The sequence below is a fragment of the Etheostoma spectabile genome, chromosome 4 (genome assembly GCF_008692095.1).
Source record: "Etheostoma spectabile isolate EspeVRDwgs_2016 chromosome 4, UIUC_Espe_1.0, whole genome shotgun sequence".
Lineage (NCBI taxonomy): Eukaryota > Metazoa > Chordata > Actinopteri > Perciformes > Percidae > Etheostoma > Etheostoma spectabile.
The window spans coordinates 10,752,920-10,776,285 of NC_045736.1; the positions used below are offsets into that span (position 1 = coordinate 10,752,920).

The 23,366-nt window shown below is 39.4% G+C and overlaps 2 protein-coding genes across 2 annotated transcripts in view; one reads left to right on the forward strand and one right to left on the reverse strand.

Moving 5' to 3' along the window:
- slc25a55a (solute carrier family 25 member 55a) overlaps positions 1-2,885 on the forward strand; it is a 5,788-nt gene extending 2,903 nt beyond the window's left edge. The window contains exons 5-10 of the mRNA XM_032513596.1: positions 599-689; positions 792-910; positions 997-1,192; positions 1,297-1,451; positions 1,552-1,627; positions 1,730-2,885. Of these exons, the coding sequence (XP_032369487.1) occupies positions 599-689; positions 792-910; positions 997-1,192; positions 1,297-1,451; positions 1,552-1,627; positions 1,730-1,889 (797 nt within the window). The 3' untranslated portion in view covers positions 1,890-2,885. The remainder of the gene's footprint in view (positions 1-598; positions 690-791; positions 911-996; positions 1,193-1,296; positions 1,452-1,551; positions 1,628-1,729) is intronic.
- Positions 2,886-3,183: 298 nt separating this feature from the next.
- LOC116688311 (tetraspanin-2) lies at positions 3,184-18,724 on the reverse strand. Its single transcript, XM_074783853.1, is given in 10 exon segments — positions 3,184-3,992; positions 4,087-4,155; positions 4,322-4,405; positions 4,590-4,658; positions 4,752-4,844; positions 4,936-5,010; positions 7,096-7,193; positions 12,733-12,835; positions 18,522-18,632; positions 18,634-18,724. Coding segments are annotated over 9 exon segments (735 nt in total). The 5' UTR covers positions 18,670-18,724; the 3' UTR covers positions 3,184-3,992; positions 4,087-4,089.
- Between the last annotated feature and the right edge of the window lie 4,642 nt (positions 18,725-23,366).

Genomic DNA, 23,366 nt, shown 5'->3' on the forward strand with positions numbered 1-23,366 from the left:
TTCTTTTTTTTTAAGCCTGTATTAAGCGTGTTCTTGCAGACTTTGGTCGATCTTGAAAATGAATTTGTGGCTAAATAATGTTTATTTTAGACAGTCTCACAAATCAGTTTTTAAGTTTGTCTAAAGCCTGCATACACAGTACAAACACAAGGCTTCACTCTGTCCTTTCACTAACTTCTATTGATGTCTCTTGTCATTAACCTACCAATTGAGTTGTAGCCTTTCAATAAAAACTCTTTTCCTTTTCTTTAAATGTCCTCTATGTGAACTGGGCCCTTTTCATCATAAACTGACTCATTGTACTTCATAGATGTGGTGTGTGCATCTTTCTGTGGTTATTCATCACTCTCCTCATTTCTTGTCTTGCTTGTTCTTCATTTACAGTAATTTCTTTTGACATAGTCCACTTTCATCATTATAACTGAAGTTACTCTAAACTGAAAAATCTTAAAGCATTTGCCCTGTATTTTATAAATTAGCTGCACACTGGGCTACTTGACATGCTAATGCTGCAATGGTAGTGGCAGGGAATGTTTTTGTGTATGTACTAAATGAAACGTGATTGTGACTTCGGTGCTAACTGTCTGTTCTCCCTTAGGTGCTGCTGTAAATTTGACCCTGGTCACCCCTGAGAAGGCAATCAAGCTGGCTGCTAATGACTTCTTCAGACATCACCTCTCCAAGGACGGGTAAGCTAAATCATCAGAACATATTCTTAACGAAGTACACTATTTCATCATTGTGTTGCTTTATATTTGTGTTGCATTATATTTTTCCCTATCCGTTAACAGAAAGGGCCAAACAGTGTTCAAGGAGATGCTGGCAGGTTGTGGTGCAGGCATGTGCCAGGTTGTTATCACCACCCCCATGGAAATGCTCAAGATACAGCTACAGGACGCAGGCAGACTTGGTGAGAATACAACGTTGACATGGAATATTATCTGCGTGCGTGTGCGTGTGTTTAACGAGTTAACATGTTTTGTCTTTTGTCCAAAGCGGCCCAACAGCAAAAACCGGTTATGATGGCTCCCGCCAAGCTTGTGGCCACTAACACCGTGCTCAGCCGCTCCTACAATTCTGGAACGGTGGTCTCAGCACCACGAGCTGTGTCAGCCACGCAGATAGCCAAGGACCTCCTCCGTACGCAGGGCATCCGAGGGCTCTACAGAGGGCTGGGGGCTACACTGATTAGGTAAAACTCTTGTCCCCCCCGAGGAGGAACCATGTTAACTTGTTTGACCAGTTACTGTGTATCAGGGTTTGGGTCTAAAACAACATTTTCTTTAATTTCTTTAGGGATGTGCCCTTTTCTATTGTCTACTTCCCGTTGTTTGCCAACCTGAACCGCCTTGGCAAACCCAGTCCCGAGCAGTCGTCCCCCTTCTATTGGGCTTTCCTCTCTGGCTGTGTGGCAGGTTCTACTGCCGCTGTGGCCGTTAATCCCTGTGATGGTGAGTTTTTAAGAAGCCATGTCAGCTGTGATCTGCCCTAGTTGCAGCACTGTAATGTTTCTGGAATGTAATCTAATACTTTTCTTTTTTTTCCCCCCAGTGGTGAAGACTAGACTGCAGTCACTGAACAAAGGGTCCAGTGAGGAGGCTTACAATGGAGTTGTGGATTGTGTAAGGTAAGACAGATGAGTCATTCCTTGTTACATACCTACCTACCTACCTACCTACCTTTTTGTGTGCGTGTGTATACATAAACCCATCCCTCTGGTTCTCCACAGTAAAATAATGCAGAAGGAGGGGCCCTCTGCATTCCTGAAAGGGGCTGGCTGTCGAGCTCTGGTCATTGCTCCTCTGTTCGGCATTGCACAAGTTATGTACTTTGCTGGCATTGGCGAGTACATCCTGGACAACTCTCCTTTAAACCTCCTTTTGGCATGAGAGCATATCAACTTGCTGGCAGGCCATGCACAGGACCATCTGAGCGAACACGGTGGAACAACTGGCAGCTACATACCACCAATTTACAGCAAGAGAAAATCACACACGTCTTTCTCTGACTAAGTCATGAAGGCTTCTGAAGACGTCTGTGTGGTCTGACAGCTGTGTTGCACTCAAACACTTTTGTGACTAATTCAGTAGGCTGTTGCCAATGTTTGCACTTGAAGCGGTTAGCCTTACCGGGCTGGGGGACTTGGAGTTGCAGTGTCATTCTTTCTTTGTCCTTGACAGTCCTTTTCTTTTTCCCTCTGTGAGGGAGGGGAGCTCACTCCATCAAAGAACCAGACCTATTTTTTTATGTTTTCTTCCATGCTATCACTTTCCATATTCTTTATGCATATGCTAGTTTTATTTTGAATTGCTGAATGCAGCAGCTTTGCAGAACTGTACTTTTTGTCTTTCTTTTCTGTCTCATGTTACAATTCCTTCCAAGTTGGAACAAAGGTTTAAAAGGGGGGATATATGGGGCCCAATATATTATAATAATGATAATATTAATTGCGAAGGGATCTTTTTACATTATCAGTTTGAATAGCACTGATTTCCACTGATTATGAACCATCCTACTGACGTGGGACCATATGGTCTACCAAACCATAACCGTGTCCTGTTATACATTTGATGTTAGACCTATAGTTGTAGTCTGTGAACTGCAGCGTTAGTATCTTAATACCTGCAAAAAACTTGAGATGCATTCATTCACACTATGTATGGTCCACAAATCTCAGCTTCGACATTTACATATGCATACCTGAACCTCAAAAGACTTGTTATGGTTTATGCCTTGACAGAGCAGACTGACGTTTCTCTCTGAGTTAACACTTTTAGCCAAAACAAGCATTATTACTGTGAGAGAAATTTGACTGTTACATAAGTTGTGTTTCTAAAGGATTTTTTGTACATACCGTCTATATATACATTAAAATTTGCAATGTACTCCTTCTGTGTTCATGGATTGATTTGACTGAATAGCTTAACAAGGGCTATGCAGATGTAGGGAAACTATTGTACATTTTCATTCAAGAAATAAAATTACTGTTTAACAAATGTCAGCAAGTAAGCAGGCCATCAGTATTGGTTTAGCAATGTGCTGCCATTTCCTGTCACAGAGCTCTGGTGAGTCTCAGGAAGCTCACCGACCACAAAATTTACACTTATGAGACATAACTGCTCTGCTTCACCAAGAAGAAAACTTGTTCAGACACTTAAAAGGCGGGAAATAACCAAACATTAATAAAACCACCCAATATTTTTATTACGGTTAACAGTAAAGCATACACTATATTATTCTATAATTGACATCTTATTGGCACACAACAAAATTTACATCTAAAAGAATTCACACAAAATGCAAACTATCTGACTGTTACAGTTAACACGTGCTCCAGAAGAGCTCAAGATGTAGTCTTATTGACCTTTTAGATGAATTTGGAGATTCACAGAGTGGCAGTTTATCATCAGACCTTCCCTAAACCCTTTGGGGTGACATTGTCATTACACTTTCTCTATTGTGCTTTAAAGTAGAAATACTTGACAGGGAGCTATGTACATATTCAAATCACAAGATAAATAGGTCATAGGTAACAAGTGCGATAGCTAGAGGCTTACTTGTGGGACTAAATAGGCACATAATGGAAATGTAAAGGTAGGCTAGTTCTCAAACCATTTAAGCACACAAAGTAGTATTGGTTACATAATAAGGGCACGATAAATAATGTTAAGAGTAGGTGCATTAAATAGCTGTCCATATTTACAGCAGCCACAACATTCCTGTGTCAAAGAAGGCTCATGTACTGTGTTGGAGCTACAGTGCAGCACTGTGTAACAAAAACATGTTAAAACTGAGGAATGTCACAGAGTTGTGCCAGAATGCTGAGCATGTGTTATGGAAAAGAACAGAGAAAGACATTTTCAGTGCTGGTGGAGTTGAGGAGAAGGTGTGAAGATAACGATCCAGCGTATTGTGTGGAATTTGGCCCGCAGACAACTGGGATGTATTGTACTCTCTCTGTGATATTCAGTGAACTCCCCCACCAGATCACTCTATGAGATATGACATTGATTATGAAGGGATCAGACAGTGTGTGTGTGTGTGTGTGTGTGTGTGTGTGTGTGTGTGTGCGTGTGGTCAACTCACCATCTATATAACCTCCCTGTTGTTCCTGATGGCACAACACAGAACCATACTGAAGATCATTCCTATAATCTGAGAGCAGACACATTTATGTTGTTAACTCAAAGTTGAAAAATGTATGGAGCTTCATGTAAAGTAGCACAACCAAGTACAACCTGCAAATTGTTGACATGACTGTGAAGTCTAATTACAATTTGGGGTTAATGAAGTTCAAATTCAAGGTTTCGTTAATCCTCACCATTACTCCTGCAATCCCAATCCCAGTGTATCCAATGATATGCAGCTTTTCATTGAAGAAGTCTGTTATTGCAGTGAGACAGTTCTAAAACCAAAAAAATAAAGCATTGTTATTACATTCTTACATATTATAATTACAGTTGCTGCACATAATCTCTACTGATCCAATGCCATACTTATACTAAATTGCACCAACTCCTGTGATCTAAAATCAGGGCTATGCTGCCACCATGTGGTTATGAAGCGTCATAGCAGGCATGAGGCTTTACCTGGGGGGCTTCGGCGTTTTCACAAAGTGTGCTAGACGCGTCTGATGTGGAAGCTCCGCAACAGTTCAGCTGTGAATGTGAAAAGTAAAAAAAGAATTACAACCGTGATGTTGTTGGCGTTAACTGTGACAACCATTATGACAGAGGACAAGTTTTACTCACAGTTTTGTGGTAAATCAATGCGACCGCGGTGCCGTTCGGATTGGAGAGGTCAGCGATGGAGCTGCTGTAAAACTTTTGGACTTCCTCAACAATCTGTGCATTGAGAAAAAAAGATAGTTCTGGGATTTTTTTGTTTTGTTTTGTTACATCGTGATTTCAAACTTGTGTTGCTCGAGTGTTGCACCTGTTCCTTGTTTATGAATCCAAACACACCAGCGGCGACCTCTGCTCCAAAGACTATCAGAAGGCAAGCGAAGAACTGCAGCACAGAAGAGAAGCTGATTACTGCATTCTACTGGGGGCTTGCTTTCATACAAGCAGACATGGTAGCACTTCATTTTTATTTTAAGTCATTTCCTATGAGTGATTTTCAATTTTTAATTGTATTTTTTATTCTTAGTTATGTGTGATATATGTGTTTGTTGTGTTATGATTGTCTTGCTACTGAATGCTTAAAATTTCCTTCGGGATGAATAAAGTATCTGTCTATCTATCTATCTGTCTATCTATCTATATATGTATCTATCTATCTATCTATCTATCTGTCTATCTATCTATCTATCTATCTATCTATCTATATATGTACTAATCTATCTATCTATCTGTCTATACTATCTATCTATCTCTCTATCTACTTCTATCTACTATCTATCTATATAATGTATCTATCTAGCTATCTACTATCTATCTATCTATCTATCTATCTATCTTGTCTATCTATCTATCTATCTATCTATCTATCTATCTATCTATCTATCTATCTATCTATCTATCTATCTATCTATCTATGTCTATCTATTTATCTATCTATCTATCATCTATCTATCTATCTATCTACTATCTATCTATGTATGTATGCTATCTATCCATCTATCTATATATATCTATCTTACTATGTATATCTATCTATCCATCTATATATGTATCTATCTATCTATCTGTCTATCTACTATCTATGTATGTATGTATGTATTATGTATGTATGTATGTATCTATCTATCTATCTATCTATCTATCTATCTATCTACATCTATCTGTCTGTCTGTCTATCTATCTATCTATCTATCTATCTATCTAGCTATCATCTATCTATCTATCCTTCCAGCCATCTATCTATCTCTGTCTATCTATCTATATCTTTCTATCTATCTATCACTATCTATCTATCTATCTATCTATCTATCTATCTTGGTATGTATGTATCTATCTATCCATCATATATGTATCTATCATATATCTGTCTATCTATCTATCTATCTATCTATCTATCTATCTATCTATCTATGTATGTATGTATCTTATCTATCTATCTATCTATCTACTATCTATCTTCTATCTATCTGTCTTCTCTATCTATCTACTATCTGTCTCTGTCTGATCTATCTATCTATCTATCTATCTATCTATCTATCATATCTATCATGTATCTATCTATCATCTATCTACTATCTATCATCTATCTGTCTGTCTGTCTGTCTGTCTGTCTGTCTGTCTGTCTCGGTCTGTCTGTCTGTCTGTCTATCTATCTATCATCTATCATCTTCTATTGTCTGTCTGTCGTCTCATCTATCTATCTATCTATCTATCTATCTATGTATGTAGTATGTATCTATATCTATCTATCATCTATCTATGTATGTATGTATGATGTTCTATCTATCTATCTGTCTATCTATCTATCTATCTATCTATCTATCTATCTATATCTATCTACTATCTATCTATCTATCTATCTATCTATCTATCATCTAGCTTTATTATCTATCTATCTAGTCTTCTATCTATCTATTATCTATCTATCTAATCTATCTATTCTTCCTATCTATCTATCTATCTATGCTAGTCTATCTATCTATCGATCTAGGCTATCTATCGACTATTTCCTAGGAAGTTTCCTGGAAACTGGTGCTACTTTACATATAGGAAGAAAAAAAGGGATTTTTCTTGAAAGAAAAAAAGCTCCATTCAAACAAAAAGTAAATATTCATCCATTATTAATAATAAATGGTTAGAAACTTTATTCTCAATATTTGTATTCAAAGAACATTGTACAATAATTGTATGCTTTCATAAGCTTTTAACTTGTTTTACCCTTCAAATGAATTGATCCTATTAGTGTACCAACCAAACTCTATTTCCCCCATACGTAGTGCTGAATTACACACAGATCAAGATAGATGGAGACAGGTAGGCTAACTTAGAAATTAGAGACCTATAAAATAATAAAGCGTCATGATCAAAACATTCAGAGGGACTGTTTCCCATTCAGTATATCTCTATGGCTTTAACACCGCAGTGTATGAATAATAACACGACAGCGGCACTTTTGAGCTCTTGAACTCACCGATGCCAGAAGACACTGAGACTCCCGTACAGCCCCGAAACAACCGAAAAACCCCACGATCATCATCAGCCCGCCGGCACCGAGAAGGATGTACACAGCTGAGGAGAGAAAAAGCAGACAGGTTGGCACTTTAACATGTTTTTCTCTGTAGAAATAAATAAATAAATAAAAATAAAAAGGAACAATCCACCAATCCTATAATGTCCACGACAGAGGACTGTATGGCCTAAATAGACTCGAGGACTAGAATCTAAGCAGTGTGTGCAGTTCGCAGCTTCAACTGAGGATGGCAGCGTGATCCATGGCTTTATTGTCTTTGTGGAAGCAGAGTTTATAAAAGGAGGGTTGTTGTGTTTGTGGACCACCAGAAAAGCGTAGGTGGAAACTCTTTGAGTAGCCTGAAAGCTCTGAATAGCCGCCCACAATTCAGTGCGATTATCAGCTCACTCCTTCAGTCCGACCACTGGTGAATTTTAAAGATGAAAGAAGTTGGAAACACAACAAAAAAATAACACTGCAGTGTCATTTTGCCACCTTGTGGTGTATTTTTAGATGAGTCCATTTAATCTGTCACATTAGAGGTGGCGTGTCTAAAGGTGTCGCGGTCTGGTATGTGAAGTTATAAAAGCTCCAGAGAGATCTTGGTTTCAAGATGGTTCAGGGCTTGTCGAGAGAGTCCAAAAAATGAAATCCTCTGAAAATGAAAACCATCTGTCCATCTCTCTCGGTGTGCTGAACACAACGAGACACTGGACTCTGTCCTGCTCTAGGCAAGATGCAAATAGATGAATATCCTTCTCATCTATCTCTCTGCGGTGCAGCCAGACTCTGTGCAGTATCACGACTTGAATTTGAATTCAATCTGATGGAGCTACAGAGTCTACAGAGTCCATTATGGTGTTATTTCCAGTTACTCAGACTCACATTCATGGTGCTGCGGGGTAAAGCAGTACAACAGATGCCATGTGCTTAGTTAAAAGGCAAATCTAATTTTCGGGTGTACAACATCTTCCGACCATCCCAGCTCGCCTGTGAGCCTGGATGTCGTCACCCCCCCCCCCCAGTCTGGTCCCTTGCTCCCAGCCCTCACTACTGAGCCCTTGGCACTGTAACTATACACCGGACCCGTCCCATAGGTCCACGACATAGACAGCAACCACTGCAGCAATTTAATTAATCCACATGGGGGGGGGAGTTGCAAGCTGTTGTTTTCCTGCTGTTGAACAAAAGGGGAGGTGATGATGAGGTGAATAGCTGAAAGGGGGCTGAAAACAAGGGATGCGCTTCTTCGAAGCATAGGGTTAAACATGGAAAATCCAACGAGCCGTGCCAGCTTCTGCTGTGTGTGTACAAAGTCTCCACACAGAAGGGATCATGGCGGACTTGGCCGGTGATGTGTTTAGCACTTCCTCGTAGCAAAACGGTTGATATTTAACAGATCACTTTGTCCTTGTTAATTCTGGCAGCCGGTGGTGATGAATATTTCCTTTCTGTCCGTATCTTCTGTCTGTGTCTGAATGCTCATCATGGCTGTTTACATGCTGGCGCGCAGGGCGACAAAAGGTGACCGAATGGAAAGTGATTCACCCACGGGGAATGCTTCCACTTTAACTTGTTGTGGTGTCGCTCTGTTCCGTCTCTTTGCTGGAGGTGCATGTAGGCAGCAACGCTCCACCATTCCGCTCGTGATGATATTTATTTTGTTGCTAAGGCTCCTGCTGTAACACCATCGATCCTCTGCACGATCTGTCAGACACATATACACACACATCTCTGTTTAGAGGTTTGGAATCCCCTGCCACAAACGCTCGACTGGGTCCAGTCAGGTGGCGGAGAGGACTACTCTAGATTTTAGAATGCTGTTTACAAGCTTTTAGGTTGTAGAAAGTCCTCTTCACGAAAGGATTTGTATAAAGGGCTTGTTTTAGGGCTGCACGATTAGAGGAAAATATGCGATAATGTTGCTGAATGTCGCGATAACGATATTACTTGCAATAAATAAACAGATATTAAAGTGTACTCAGTATGTGTACTGTGTATGTAGCTGGTATTTGATAGATTCCTCTGTTTTAAATGGAAATTTGGTGTGAAATGAAAACCAATGGTTGGTCATTGTATGTAGGAATGAATGAATGAATGAATGAATGAATGAATGAATGCTAAACAGCAGCAGTTACTTTCAAAGCAGAAAGTAACCAAAAGGGATGACTTTTTATGAAGAATTTCTTTCTTTTTTTTCATTTCTTTTGCTTTCAATATTCTTCAAAAATACAACAAATTACTTGTTGAACGTGAAACACATGAAAGGAAAACATTTCCAACGTTCTTGTCTTGAACAAATTGAACATTGAATAGAATTTATATGTATAGCCTATAAAAAGAATGACAGCTACATTTTGTGTGCAGTACAGTTTTCTACTGTCACTTCCTTCACCGTATGTCGCAGCCTTTCGCAATGTTTTTTTTTTTAGCAAAACCTGATTTGTTTTGTACATGGAAAACAGAAAAATGTACAATGGTTTAACAAGACGGACAATTAATATGGCAGAAAAAGACACCTCTGAGCAACAGTGAAATTATAAATTGGAACAGGAGATATCAGCAGTCATTGGTCGAGGAAGCTGAATGCTTAGCATCAAAATAAAGTATGTGCAGACTTAAATAGGACCAGGATCTCATGTCAGTGTTAAGGCACAATAATGCAGCGCATAACAAGCTGGAATATTTGTATATATTTTTTAATTTGATTAGGACAATGCACGTTCATCAACATTTCTGTAAATGTGCCAGTGTTAGCCAGTCGGCAAATTTTCAACTGTAGTCCTGGTTACCTAGCATGCATGTCTTTATGGTGGGAGGAAACCAGAGCACCCAGAGGAAACCCACCCACCCAGGGCCCTTCCTGGACTGGGGTTCGACCTCTGCAGTGAGGCAGAAGTGCCAACCCCTGGGCCACCGCGCTGCTCGAATTGCCAGGTGTGTCTCTTTAGCAAAGCTACTCTTCTTACAACGTTACAATAGAAACAGAAGGTCAGTCGAGGGGAAGCACCGTTGTAATGGGATCAGAGAACATCATCTGAACATCCCGCTATCCTGGACTGGAAAACAAATCCCAAATCGAAAAAAAAAATGGTTCCAACAGTGTTCTTCCCTGTAATGCACCGCTGTGGGGGCATCGGCTAAATAGAAGTTTTATTCATTTATTCTTCCTCTTTTGGGGCCAAAGCTATTTCAAATGTACATAATACATTTGGTGTCTGTTTTTTTTCTATTCTACATCAATATGACTTACTGTAATATAAGGTGATTCTAAACCTTTGAATGTCAGTGTAGATGCATTTAACTTTGCATTAGGTCATCTGCTGCACTCGGTCGTAGCAACACAAGAAAGTCAAATATTCCATCACCGGTAAAACTTATGTACTCACACTAAAGTGCCTGTTGCAGATTGTCCCCTTTCAGTGTTTTATTATACATTATATCATACTGGATTATTATTACTAATGGGTTAATAAGTAAGCTGGATTTTAATATTGTAGCTGACCATGTAAATTCAGCAACATGGACATTTTATACATTACTATAAATGTATAAAAACATGCATGCAGCATATGTTGTAAGATAATGAGACCTTTTGTATGTAAAATCCTGACAGTTGGGATTGTTGAGCCACAGTATCCGGGGTAAAAAGTACACAATTTGCCACTGGACTGTGTTGTAAATTACAATGAAGTACAGTAAGGTGCTTAAGGAAATGTACACACTGAAAAAACACGTTGGGCGGACTCTGTTATTTGCATGTCAACTGAAACCAAAGATTACCGACAGATGGAAAACTGTGAGAACACCAGCAGGTTTTAGCTCAGGAATATCTTGTATGACAGTTTATATTGGGTGTTTATGTGTTGTAGGCTATATTTCTTTACCTTTGATACCTTCGGTGCTTTTCCCCCTCACATTTCCACAAGCTACTTGTTTTATTTTGTATAAACATACACTGCATGGTGCAGCGTTGTGACTGCCACTAAAGGAGTCTTCGTGGTAGACTCTGTGTCACCTGTCACCTGCCCCACCCAACCTGCTCCCTGTGGCCTTAAGTGTGTGTGTGTGGGGGGGGGGGGGGGGGGGGGGGGCAGCCATAAAGTCCCATGAGGGCCCAGCAGAGAGCTGATGAAGTGAAGTCACCATTTTAGGTCATAGTCTAAACGGCAGTAACAAGAATAGGCTTCATTCTAATCATCTGCTCCCACGCAGAGAGAGAGAGAGAGAGAGAGAGAGAGATAGAGAGAGAGATAGAGAGAGAGATAGAGAAAGAGCCACACACACACACACACACACACACACACAGATAGAGAGAATGAGACACAGAGAGAGGGAGAAAGAGAGAGAGAGATAGACAGAGAGAGAGAAAGAGAGAGAACGACACACACAGATGGAGAGAAAGAGACAGAGAGAGAGAGGGAGAAAGAGAGACAGAGTGAGAGAAAGAAAGAGCAACACACACACACACACACAGATAGAGAGAAAGAGACACAGAGAGAACGAGAGAGAGAGAGAGGGCCTATTGTGTGTAGTACTGGACCACTTCTACACACTGAAGGGCATTTGTCCACTCTAGTGTGTGTGTTAATAACTTACTGTGTGTTTTCTTCTGAGCTCTGCAAAGGAACATTATAATAACTATAACAATCAAACGCAACCCGAGTGCTACAAACTTAAAGACACGTCAGCCCAGAGACAGCGCTGTTCATTAATCAGTTAGGCTCTGGTTCGTTTCTCACTGTCTCAGCATCTCTGATGGAACTCTGATCAGTGTTTGGAAACATGAGCAATTCTCTCCACAACCCATAAACCCAAGCACTGCCACTAATGGTGCGTGTTAACAACGGTTTGACGTGTATTCTTCATATGCCGAGCATCAGAGCAAGGTGGCACATCCGCCGATTGAAAAATAACATGCTTAATAATAATAATCACAACCACTCAGGAAAGAGCCACCATCGTGAGAGGAAGTGATGACACATCACAATGCATTGAGGGTAAAATGTGCTCGCTAAGTGTTCATTACCGCTCAGTAATGGGTTATCTGTGCCCCCACTGAAATGCCCTTCAGTTAATCCCCACCCGCCCCCTCCAAGAAGCTAACAAGTGTTTGTTGAATTGTCATTACAGCGCGTGTCATCGAGCATGAAATCTATCTGGTACTGTTCTCTGATGAGAAGATTGATTTGGGGCCATTTTTACACCTAAATTAGGTTTCTTTCATACTGAAAATGTGTCTTAAATTTCCATGAAATTATATCTTTAAGAATCTTTCACAGCCAATCAAGATGTCAAACTCTACGTTCTGGCTCTGAGAGGATCTTTAAATTCTTCAGTAGAAATATTCAAATTTAAGCTGCTTCATGGCTGATAAAACCCAACTGACTTTTCCTTTCTTAATGTTAATACTCGCATAAAAAAAAATATCTGCCGACCTTATCTGCATCATTGCATTGCTGAGTGGTGGATGTACACAGAACCCGGACCACTAAGTTATTAAAAAGGACTTTACTGAATCAAGATAATCAGTTATCATAACAGTTTATCACAAAAAGATAAATATTGATCGGCATGAAGTGTAATTGTAGGGCGTACCTATGAAGAAGGTGTCGGGGGCGGCATCACCCGTCAGTAGCTCCACCGTTTCCGGGTCAAACCTGAGCCAAAGTCCCACAGCCAGCACCAACAGGCCCGACAGCTGAGGAACAATACAATATGTGAGTCCTATTCATGTCATAATTTCACACTTTTACAGGATATTAATGCAAAATGTTGAAATAAGGATCCCAATGTCCCCCTCAATTCTCAGGATTTAGGTGTTGTCTTTGGTGATCAGTTCTCAGTGTTGTTCAGAAATCACTTCTCAGTTAAACATTGAGGCCCATCGTGTTTTTTTCTTCTTTCTTTGGCTCTTCTGTTGATTAATATTCTGCAGAAGGCACCCTCGACTTTTTCTCTTTAGCAGAGTGGCTACTGATGCTCACTTTCTCCTTCCGTACATACCAAACAAACTGCTGCCAGAGATGTTAATGCACCTCGGGTTAGACCTGTTTAGGCTGAATCTCATTTCTTTATCTTACCCCTACCCCTTAACCTTTCCCCTCGTTTTTGCACGTTCACGCGGGACCTAGTGGTGTCCCGTTTCTTTTTATGATCGAGGGGTAAGGGGTGTATGGCCCTAGGAACCATAGACAGTGAATGAAAAAATTAAGGGAGGACGCCAGCTTACTTGAAACCGAGGGGTAGCGATATACATGGTGCAACAGGCAACAATGGCTGCCACATCGACCAGAGAGACGCATAAGGCTGAATCCCATTTCTCCATCTTACCCTCTCCAACAGTTTGTAGGCTGCAGGTGTAGCCAACGGAACAACTTTTTTTGGTGACATTTTTGCAGTTATGTTGTTTTTACTGGTCATTGACTGTAATATCAATGGACAGAGCCCCCGGTTCGGCAAAGTGCTGCAAATGAGGAAATGCCTTAAAGATGCATTCTATGTGAATTCCAGCAGGGGGCAACACGTGCGGTTGCAAAAGGAGGTCTGTTTCTGTAGAAGTCTGTAAAAAAGTGACCCACTTCTCACTTGATTTATTACCTCAGTCAACCTTTTCATAATGAGTTCAGGGTCTCAATCGCTAGTTTTTAGTCTTCTGCAACACAGAATGATGTTCATTTTTTGAATTATGGTCTGGTTGATTTTAAAAACGGCAATAAAGAATGGGTTGTCTTAGGGCGTGGCTATGATGTGATTGCCAGTGAAAGTGTGTAACGTATCGTAGAGTGTAAGCCGCTCCTCCCTCACTCCTCCCTCTCGTCTAAAATCGTCACATCCGCAACCAGGATGGCTGCGCCCGTAAGAGGCAAACTCGACGACTCATAGCAGATCTCCACACACCAATGGGTGACGTCACACATGCTCTGTCCGTTAATATACAGTCTACGCTTGAAATACAGCCTAGGTTTAAATATCAGGTGGGATGTGCCTGATACGTTTGCACAACATTGAGAGGGCATCACCAGAAATAAATCCATCGATTGAAACCAGGTGTCACCCTGAGAAAGTTAATCCTTCTGGCCTTTCACATACACCCAAATAGCATTATTTGATTTAAACCGACAATGTTATATCTAAATATATAAAATTCAATTCAATTCAATTCAATTTTATTTATAGTATCAATTCATAACAAGAGTCATCTCGAGACAATACAGATAGAGTAGGTCTACAACACACTTCATAATTTACAAGGACCAAACAGCTCCTCCAGAGCAAGCAACAGTGCGACAATACAGATGGAAGGTTTTAATGCTAAATGTGTGTTTGTGTTTCACAAGTTGCAGTTGTCTCAAGTTTTATGTCTAACATTTAATTCATGACTTGTTCTAACAGATGGTTGAAAACTACACTGCAACTCATATTTCTCTACCTTAGCTTAAACTCCCCTCCATCTTTAAATGTTTTGTGAACTCTATAAAAATACAAGAGTACAAAGGATTGGAAAAGGAAGAGAGCAGCTCATGCTGTCACACGGACCATCAAAACATTGAAATCTGAACGGCACCATAACAGCATCAACGGTCCATCTCCCATGGTGCATTTCAGCCACAGGCTGTGCCAGCCTCACAGTGCCTGGGTGACGTAACTCACACTGGCATTGGCTGCTTTTTTGGCTCGGCACCCCAAAATGACAGCGCACTGTATGCCCCTTTTGGCTCCGACCACAACAGCTCTGCTCTCAGTCCCCAAACCCCCAAACAAAGAGGCCGCTGTCTGTCCGGGTGACACGAGGGATTGTCTTACAGAGCACAGATGAGTCAATGCAGCCGTTTAGATCCATATATACTGTATCAATTAGCAGTAAACATGAGCATCCATCCACGAGAACTACGAGAGTCTATAACAGCATCTAATTAGTCCATTGACAGATAAAATTAATCTGCAACCTCCGTGATAATCAGTTAATTGAGTCATTTTTTAGAGTAAAACATTGCCATCACATTACCTACTTTCAGCATGTCAAATGCAAAGATGTGCTAAGTACAAAGTGGACTGCATTTATGAACTGGGCTGTGTATCGTAGGGTTGTGTAAACGATTCAGATTTCTAAACCAATTCTTGTAAAAACTGAAAAATGACATCAAAGAAAGGCTCTTTTATAGAGTTTATTACTTTATATAACCCTTGTGTTGTCTTCCAGTCAAAATGGAAAATCAACACTTTTTCTCTTGTTTTTGTCCCTATTTTCAATGCTTTTTTTCAATGTTTGTCACTTTTTTTTTGACGTTTTCAACACTACGCAACACTAACTCATTAACTTTAGTTTTACAGTTATTTTTGGAATTGATGGTCAACAAACCTCATTCATGGGAAATTATACCTAATTTTTGAGTTAGAAAAGCAGAAATTAGGAATTATTTAGGCTAAAATTAAAGGAATGGATGCTGATGGATAATCACAGACTGAAATATGTCAACTTTTACTCAATACTATTCTAAAACCACTCCATTTTTTTCAAATGCTATAAAGTTGAATAATTATGTGAAACTTCATGAAAATTAATGAAAGTAGAGAGTTGTACTTGCCAAAGAGAAATTAATCAATCATGTGATTTTGGGTAATTACAATTGGGTAGTTTAAAAAGAACACTGATATAGGAAAACGGGTCAATTTGACCCGAGGACAACATGATGCTTTAATGTAACAATATATTAACATTTTAAAGTACTTAAATTTATAATAAATAAACCTACGTCACCTGACACACAACCTTGATAATTTCACAATAGTTAACGGTTACACTAACAAGTAACAACCAACTAAATGTTGAGGTGGTGTGCTAACCAGAGCCCAGAGGGAAAATATGGCATTTTAAAAGTAGCCTACATTTACGGTAGCTAGCTAACGGTAGACTGCAGAGAAAGTGATATTTTTACGTCTGTTTCAGAGCGACAAAGGGAAATATTTCGGTCAACACATTAAGAGGAACAGAAATGAGGAACCGAAATTTGCTTTCTAATCCAGTCCGATTGCTTCCGGTTCCATAGTACCCGATCCTATTTAGGAAGTTCTTTTCTAGTCTACTGACCACTCAAAGTCCTTTACAACACATGCCAACGTTCACCCATTCACACACACACATTCATACACTGGTGGCAGAGGCTGCCAAGCACGGTGCCAACCTGCTCACCAGGAGCGGTTAAGGGTTCAGTGTCAACACTCAAACCAGATACCTAATATTTAATTTCTCTTTGGGTTTTGGACTCTTTTTTTTTAGGACAAAAATAGCTATTTAAAGCCATCATCTTTGGCTTTAAGAAACTATGATGAGCAGATGCCCTTTTTATTTAATGGTTATATATTTTAATGTATGTATATCAACCCATCACCCAACATCATCTTTGGCTTTAAGAAACTATGATGCGCATATGCCCATTTTATTTACTTGTTATATATTTTAATGTATGTATATCACCCCCTCACCCAACCCATAATCATGCCTTTGCCATTTCTGGCCAAGTTTTCTCCCTCAGTCTATCAGGTCTCCTGAATCTCTGGACAGTTTTAAGCCTCTTTTAAAAACCCACCTTCGTAGACAAGTCATTGCGTTAAGGGCTACACCCCCTTTATGCTGTATTTTAAATTTAAGTTGTATTTTGTAATTTATTATTTATTTCCTCATGTGTATTGTGCATGAGTGTGTGTTTGTGTGTATCCCTTTGTAACTGTTTTTTGTAAGTGCTATATAGTGTTACTTTCTTGCTCACTTACTTACAAACTAAATTGTTGCTGGATTACCACAAGGGAGTCCTTTTAACAAATACATGTGTGCAGATTCTGCCATCTAAAGAGGGAGCATCAACAAATGAATTTGGCACTGATGTTTTTCTCTAGTGGTTTTCAACCTGGGAGTCAGGACCCCCCCCCCCCTCCAATGGGTCGCAGGACAAATCTGTAGGGTCCTAAGCCTGTCTACTTTTTCAAAACAAAAGGAAAAGGTGGAATCTTTCTTTCACTCATTAGTTGAACAGTCTGTCCACAACGCTTGGACAGTAGAGCCCGACCGATGTAACGGCGGGCCGATATTATCGGCCAATAGTCCCAAACTCATATGATCATATAATGGCTGATAAAAAATAAATAACTACAAATATTCATATTCATTCATCAGAATCATTCATAATGACATATAAATAATTCTGATAAATGAACATTTAAAAAATAAAATAAAAACGGACTGCCAACCATGTTATGAGTGTTGGCGTTGCATGGTTTGTCCACCAGAGGGCGCTGTACAGCGTCCCTGTTGGCAACTCTATAATTTGTTTTTGTTTTTTTGTGCTTTTGTTCTAAGGACTTTAATTTTCATATCTTAAGTTTGTATTTGTACACATTTTATTTATCAGACCTTTAATATATTTTGATGTTCCTCTGTTCTGAAATTATCTTCCCAGTATTTTAATGAGAACCTATAAATAACTACAAATAACTAATGTTAGGGAAATGTGTTCATGTTCAGTTCTTTGTTTCTGGATTTAGTTTTTAAATATATATCGGCCGATATATGTCGGATTATTGGATCAGTATCGGCCTTAAAAATCCTTTATCAGTCGGGCTCTAATGGACTGTAACTTTGTTTTAGGGGTTACAAGCCAAAGCCCAAAAAAAACATGTCAACCCAAATATCCATCCATCAAAATGTCAGATGAGAAGTCGCTGCACAGAAAAATCGAAAGTGGTCGGAACCCCAGGTAACCTCATCCGAGCAGATCTAAATAACAGACCATAAACAAAAACCCTCCATGATGTTCCCAAAACAGATTAAAAACTCCCAGACCTGCTGCAAAAAAAGTCACAGTACAAAGCCAAATCATGAGAGAGGATCTGAACAGTGGGTGTGTTGGAAAAGTGGCATCAGAGCTGCGGTATGACCACAGTACATTACTTATTATACATAAATCATAATGGTGTTTAAAGGGTTAGTGGCCACAGACTCTCATTTGATTTACTTATTCATCATTACATAGAGGGCGCTGAGCTGTAATGAGGTATTTTTTTATAGATTTAATCAGAAAGAAGATGATTAATAAGATATTCTGATTGGTTTGAGGGTTTATGGAAACAGCACAGAGTCAGGTGGATGGGAGCCATCTGCACGGCCAACTCCCCCAGTTCTCCAGTGGGAAACGAAGGCAAGTTCATTACAATATCCAGAAATGTCTCAGACGGTTAGCCTGCAGCGTGTTGAACATGTAAACACTACCATGAAACTAACAGGTGTACCACATGCAGAACACAGCTTGGTAACCGTCTTTTAAAAGCATTACGGTGATTTTAAAGCAGCAACGTTGTGTCCATACAAGCCGTTGGTGAAGCGGACTTACCCAAAAGATGAAGTTGAAGACGAAAAGCAGATATTTCACGCATTTCATCCCTCCCTGCACTTTGCTCATGATGCCACCTGATTTGTCGATATTTCCGAGCTCTGAACGCGAGTTGTTCTGCAAATATTCGCGTCTTCCTGTTGGACATCAACCATGTAATGATGGTGATGATGATGATGAGCTGCACATCCAGAGCATCAAGACATGCGCACAGAGCCAATCGCTCGCCTCGCACGCTGGCTCAATGCGCCGCCCATCCGCGGCTCTGTGCGTGGTCTAGTGGTACCCAAGGCGGGGTTCAGGGACCATCGGGGACCCTCGAGAGTCCGGGAGCTCCCCCAACAGCATAAGGAACAAGTTCATGTCAGTGTGTAATATCACTGCTCGGGGTATAACAAGGCCAAGGTTTATCAAATGCTATGTCAAAGATAAAATTCACCAAGAAAAGTCTGATTTTGTCCAAGAAAAGTGTGTGTAGATAGGAGTAAATACCAAATTATACAACAATATAATTGTATTTATATACATATATATATATAATATATATATATATATATATATATATATATGTATATATATATATATATGTGTGTGTGTGTGAAACTGGTGCAGTCTCTATTTTTTTGCTTTGATTACACATATATAACAGTATATACTGTATACCATAGATTATATATATATATATATATATATATATATATATATATATATATATATATATGTGGGTGGGAGATGTGAAACTGGTGCAGTTTCTTTTTGTGCTTTGATGAAATGTATCAAATGTAAACTGTTCAATGTGCTGAGGGCACAGAGGGACCCCCAAGGGTCTCTGAGAACCACTTTAAGACTGGACATACATTTTTACTCTTTAAAAATCTTAATAGCAGCCTGTGGGAGGGCTAACGCCATTTTTACTTCTCGTACCTCCATGACCTTTATACTAGAAGTTGGACAATAGTTTAGCAAGGCTTTTAACCATGTAAATCTACACATGGCCACTGAAATAGGTGTTTATTGTGGAAATGTGCAAAGTATAGGCACCAAAAACACAAGAAAGCATGCAATTCCATAATAATTCAGAAAAAAAACCCCGAAAAACAAGTTAAACACAAAAGGCAGAGTGGGTGTTAAGGTGCAGCTTAAACGCATCACCAGACCCAACCTGTCTGATGGCCTCTGGCTGGGGGGTTGGTGGAGCTGGAAGGGGTTAGAAGTTATCTGAGACAGGCTACAGGGGCGAGGCCTACGTGTTTTTTTAGTAAAATGTTGGATTGCTTGAGTTTGGTTCAGACATTCATGTTCCCCTTAGGATGAATTGTAAGCTTTAAACATGTTGATCCCCTCCTCCTCTTGCAAGTCAACATTCAGATGTGTGTAATACTTTGGTTTATGACGAAATACCTGCAAAACATTCCTATCAGCCTCATGTTAAATTACAGTTAGATAGTGAACATAACATATAACATTCAAAATGCCAACATGCATATTAGCAGGCTGATGTTAGCATTTAGCTGAGAGCACCACTGTGCCTACGAGAGCCTCATGGAGCTACCAGCATGGCTGTAGACGTCAGAAAAAGATTATAATTTCTTTTCACGATATGCAAACAAATAATAATTCAAATGATGTTGGAATCTTGTTTCGGATCTTTGAGATCTTCCTAAAAGAAAGTTAAAAACATGCAATCAAATCTATTAGAATACTCCAAAGTCTAAAAATAAATAAAAGTGTTAGCTTCCATTTGTTGACTGTAAATTCCCACCATGTGGATTAAAAACCAAAACCAAGGACATGACGTCAGTGTTGTGTGTATGTTTGTGTTGCATGTCACAGGCAGCGACCTGTTGGATCTCATACCTGTATCTGTGTTGACATGCAAACTGTACTTGCTATCAGGCCGGTTCCTGTGATAGGCCACATATGAAGCTCTTCTGTGTTTTCTCTGCAGGCCGGAGGGTTGGGGGGGGGGTCAGCTTGGGTTCACCCGCTCATGTTTGTGCTGCTTTTGTTTGCTGCAGTGGTGTGGGAGGGAAACAGCGACCCCCTGTTCTTCTGCCAGAGTATCAGTGAGAATCAGTCTGGCTGGATCATGAGATCACATCACTGCCTACCGCCTCTTTATCTGTCAGATGACAACTCCAGCAAGAGTCAGGGTGGATGGATGGATGGATGGATGGATGGATGGATAGATAGATAGATAGATAGATAGATAGTATAATGATAGATAGATAGATAGATAGATAAATAATTGTACCCTGTTGAATTACAAGTGATTAATAGTTTCCAACCTGAATGAGAACACTGAACTGCATCAATGTTAACCTAATATCAGTTTGATCATCCCATCCTGTCATGAATTCAGAGCTGTAATTATCACGGTGGAAGTACACCCAAACTGAAACCATATCCTCGGGGTATAATGGAGTCAAAATCCCATTAACCCTCCATGGCCGCCCGCTCCTCATCCTCCTCTATTGGGCTTAATATGTAAATCTGGTGCAATAATATAACCTGATCTCCACATGCTGCTGTCATCCTTATGATCCAAGAGAAAGACAATCTGGCGATACCAAAATTATTATGGAGTTGTGTTCTTTTATGAGGACAGGCCATGCTAATGAGTTGATTATAAATTATTAAAATGTTGTGGTAGACTTTGAATGAGACTATGAAACACAGGGCCTGTAAGTAATTTATAAAATGCAATTCAGAGTCTTGCCAGTGTCAACATCTACAAACTAATAGCACCTAGAGATTGCAGAATGGAAACCTTAGAAGTTACTGGGACTAGACAGAAAGGCTGAATTAATTTGGAACTAAATATTTGGTCACACCAATGTTTCCACCTTGTGGACAGACTGAGAGGTACAAGTACAGCTTAGTTAGTGGTTGGAATACACTACGATGGAAGATGTTATTGTCGCTCCTCCCAAACGGGACCAGTTACATGTGTGTGTCTTTCCATTTTGAAATTTGAATTCTGTTTGCAGTAAACGTAGAAATTATTATGATTGTTATATAAGAAATGCTACAATTATCATTCATTTTTCTGTTGCTTGCTTTTACTTTTTATCCTTTCATTTTTTGGTTAAGATAGCAATCTTAGTTCAACGTCCAGGTCCAGCTTTTTTTTATGAAGCTTCCAAGCATATCTTACGTCTTCAATATGAGCTTTTTATGTGAAACTATATCCAAGATCCTGAATCCCACTCAAATAATTATAATAGCTTTTTCTGCCCTAAACATGTGTTGCCCACTACATTGATTTTTATTTTAGTTAGTTACATTAAAGTTACTTTGCGTATTAAGATATTTAATACAAAATATAATCAACAAATGCATGATGAGGAACTATTATGGATTAATCTACCCTGCAAGTGTATACAATGGTTACAATCAGCTCCACATTTGCCATGCAAATTAACACATTGTAATAATTATTATAATCCAATGATATAATACAGGCCTACATGGTTCTGAAATGGCCCATATTTGGATACTAATAAATTACTACTTTATTTCAGTACAATTTTAAATGCGGGATTTTAACTTGCGACAAAGTATCTCTTTACTGTGGTGTTGCTACTTTAATTTAAGTAAAACATCTAAAGTTGTTTTTGCCTGAACATGAACTCAGCGGGACGCATGCGCAGTACACCCAGTCACCCAGTCACCCAGTAGCTTTTAGCTGCTAGGGCCCTTTTGATTGAATTTCTTTTTGAATAACTGTCTATGCTTTTGCCAACCTCTTTGCATTGACTGTGAGTAGGTCCACATATACGTTATGTTTCTCTTGTAAAACACGGTTTGTGATGGTAAAAACAGAGACGGTTCATTGTTAGATGGTGTACTAGCAGAGAATCACATTGTATGAGCAACAAACCTCACGTTTTGGCACGTTTTATTAAATTGATGAAGCCTCAGTGCTGCTTTTACTTTGTAAATGAAGCCTATAACTAAGTGGCTTAACACCTTAACGTGCCGGACCACGTTATATGTATATACTGTATATATATATATATATAAATATATATACAGTATATATGTGTGTGTATACGTATCTTTTTAATATCTGATCCAATCATAGACTATCTATTAATTAATGGTATACAGTCTATAGATCCAATACAAGTATTATTTGAAGACTTGTTCCACTCTTTGACCTCTAGAAGGCAGTGTTGTATATATGCATATATATTTCCGAGCATTGCTTTTGAATTTGAAGTAAACTAGACAATAATAAGCTAAACAAGTTGTTTCTGAAATAGTATTTGCAGTTGGCAGGTGTAGGCCTAAAGCTCAAATTGGGATACTTTAAAAGTCTTAAACTCTTAAAAGTCTTGTTTTCCTAAAACCCCCGCAGCCTCTTGGTTTTTGTTTCCACTTTACCTCCAAGCTCTCCTAAATGTCAGCTGTGACAATACAACAAATTGGCTTTGAGCCTAAAAAAAATCACTATACTGTCGCTGTTCCTCGAGTAGAATTTGTTGTGGGCTGACAACACTGAAATGTCACTGTCAAAACAAAGAAAATGGCACGCCGTGATATCATCAGCCACAGTGAGCTGATGAATCACATGAAGTCTTATTTATGTTCATGTCTTTTTCCTTTTGTTTAATAATCTCCTGTAGAATAAAGAGCAGGAGAAAAACACAAAACAAAGCCAAACCACTAAATTACTGCCAGTAAAATGAAGCCATATGGGTTTTCTCTTCATTTTTCCATCTAGGCCAACAAAACAAACATTTATTTTTCGTGTCAAGGAGGTTCAAGGGGTCGCTCAGTCCTCAGGCTCTGAAGAAGAACAGGCGTACCAGCTATACAACAAACTTCATAAAACACACA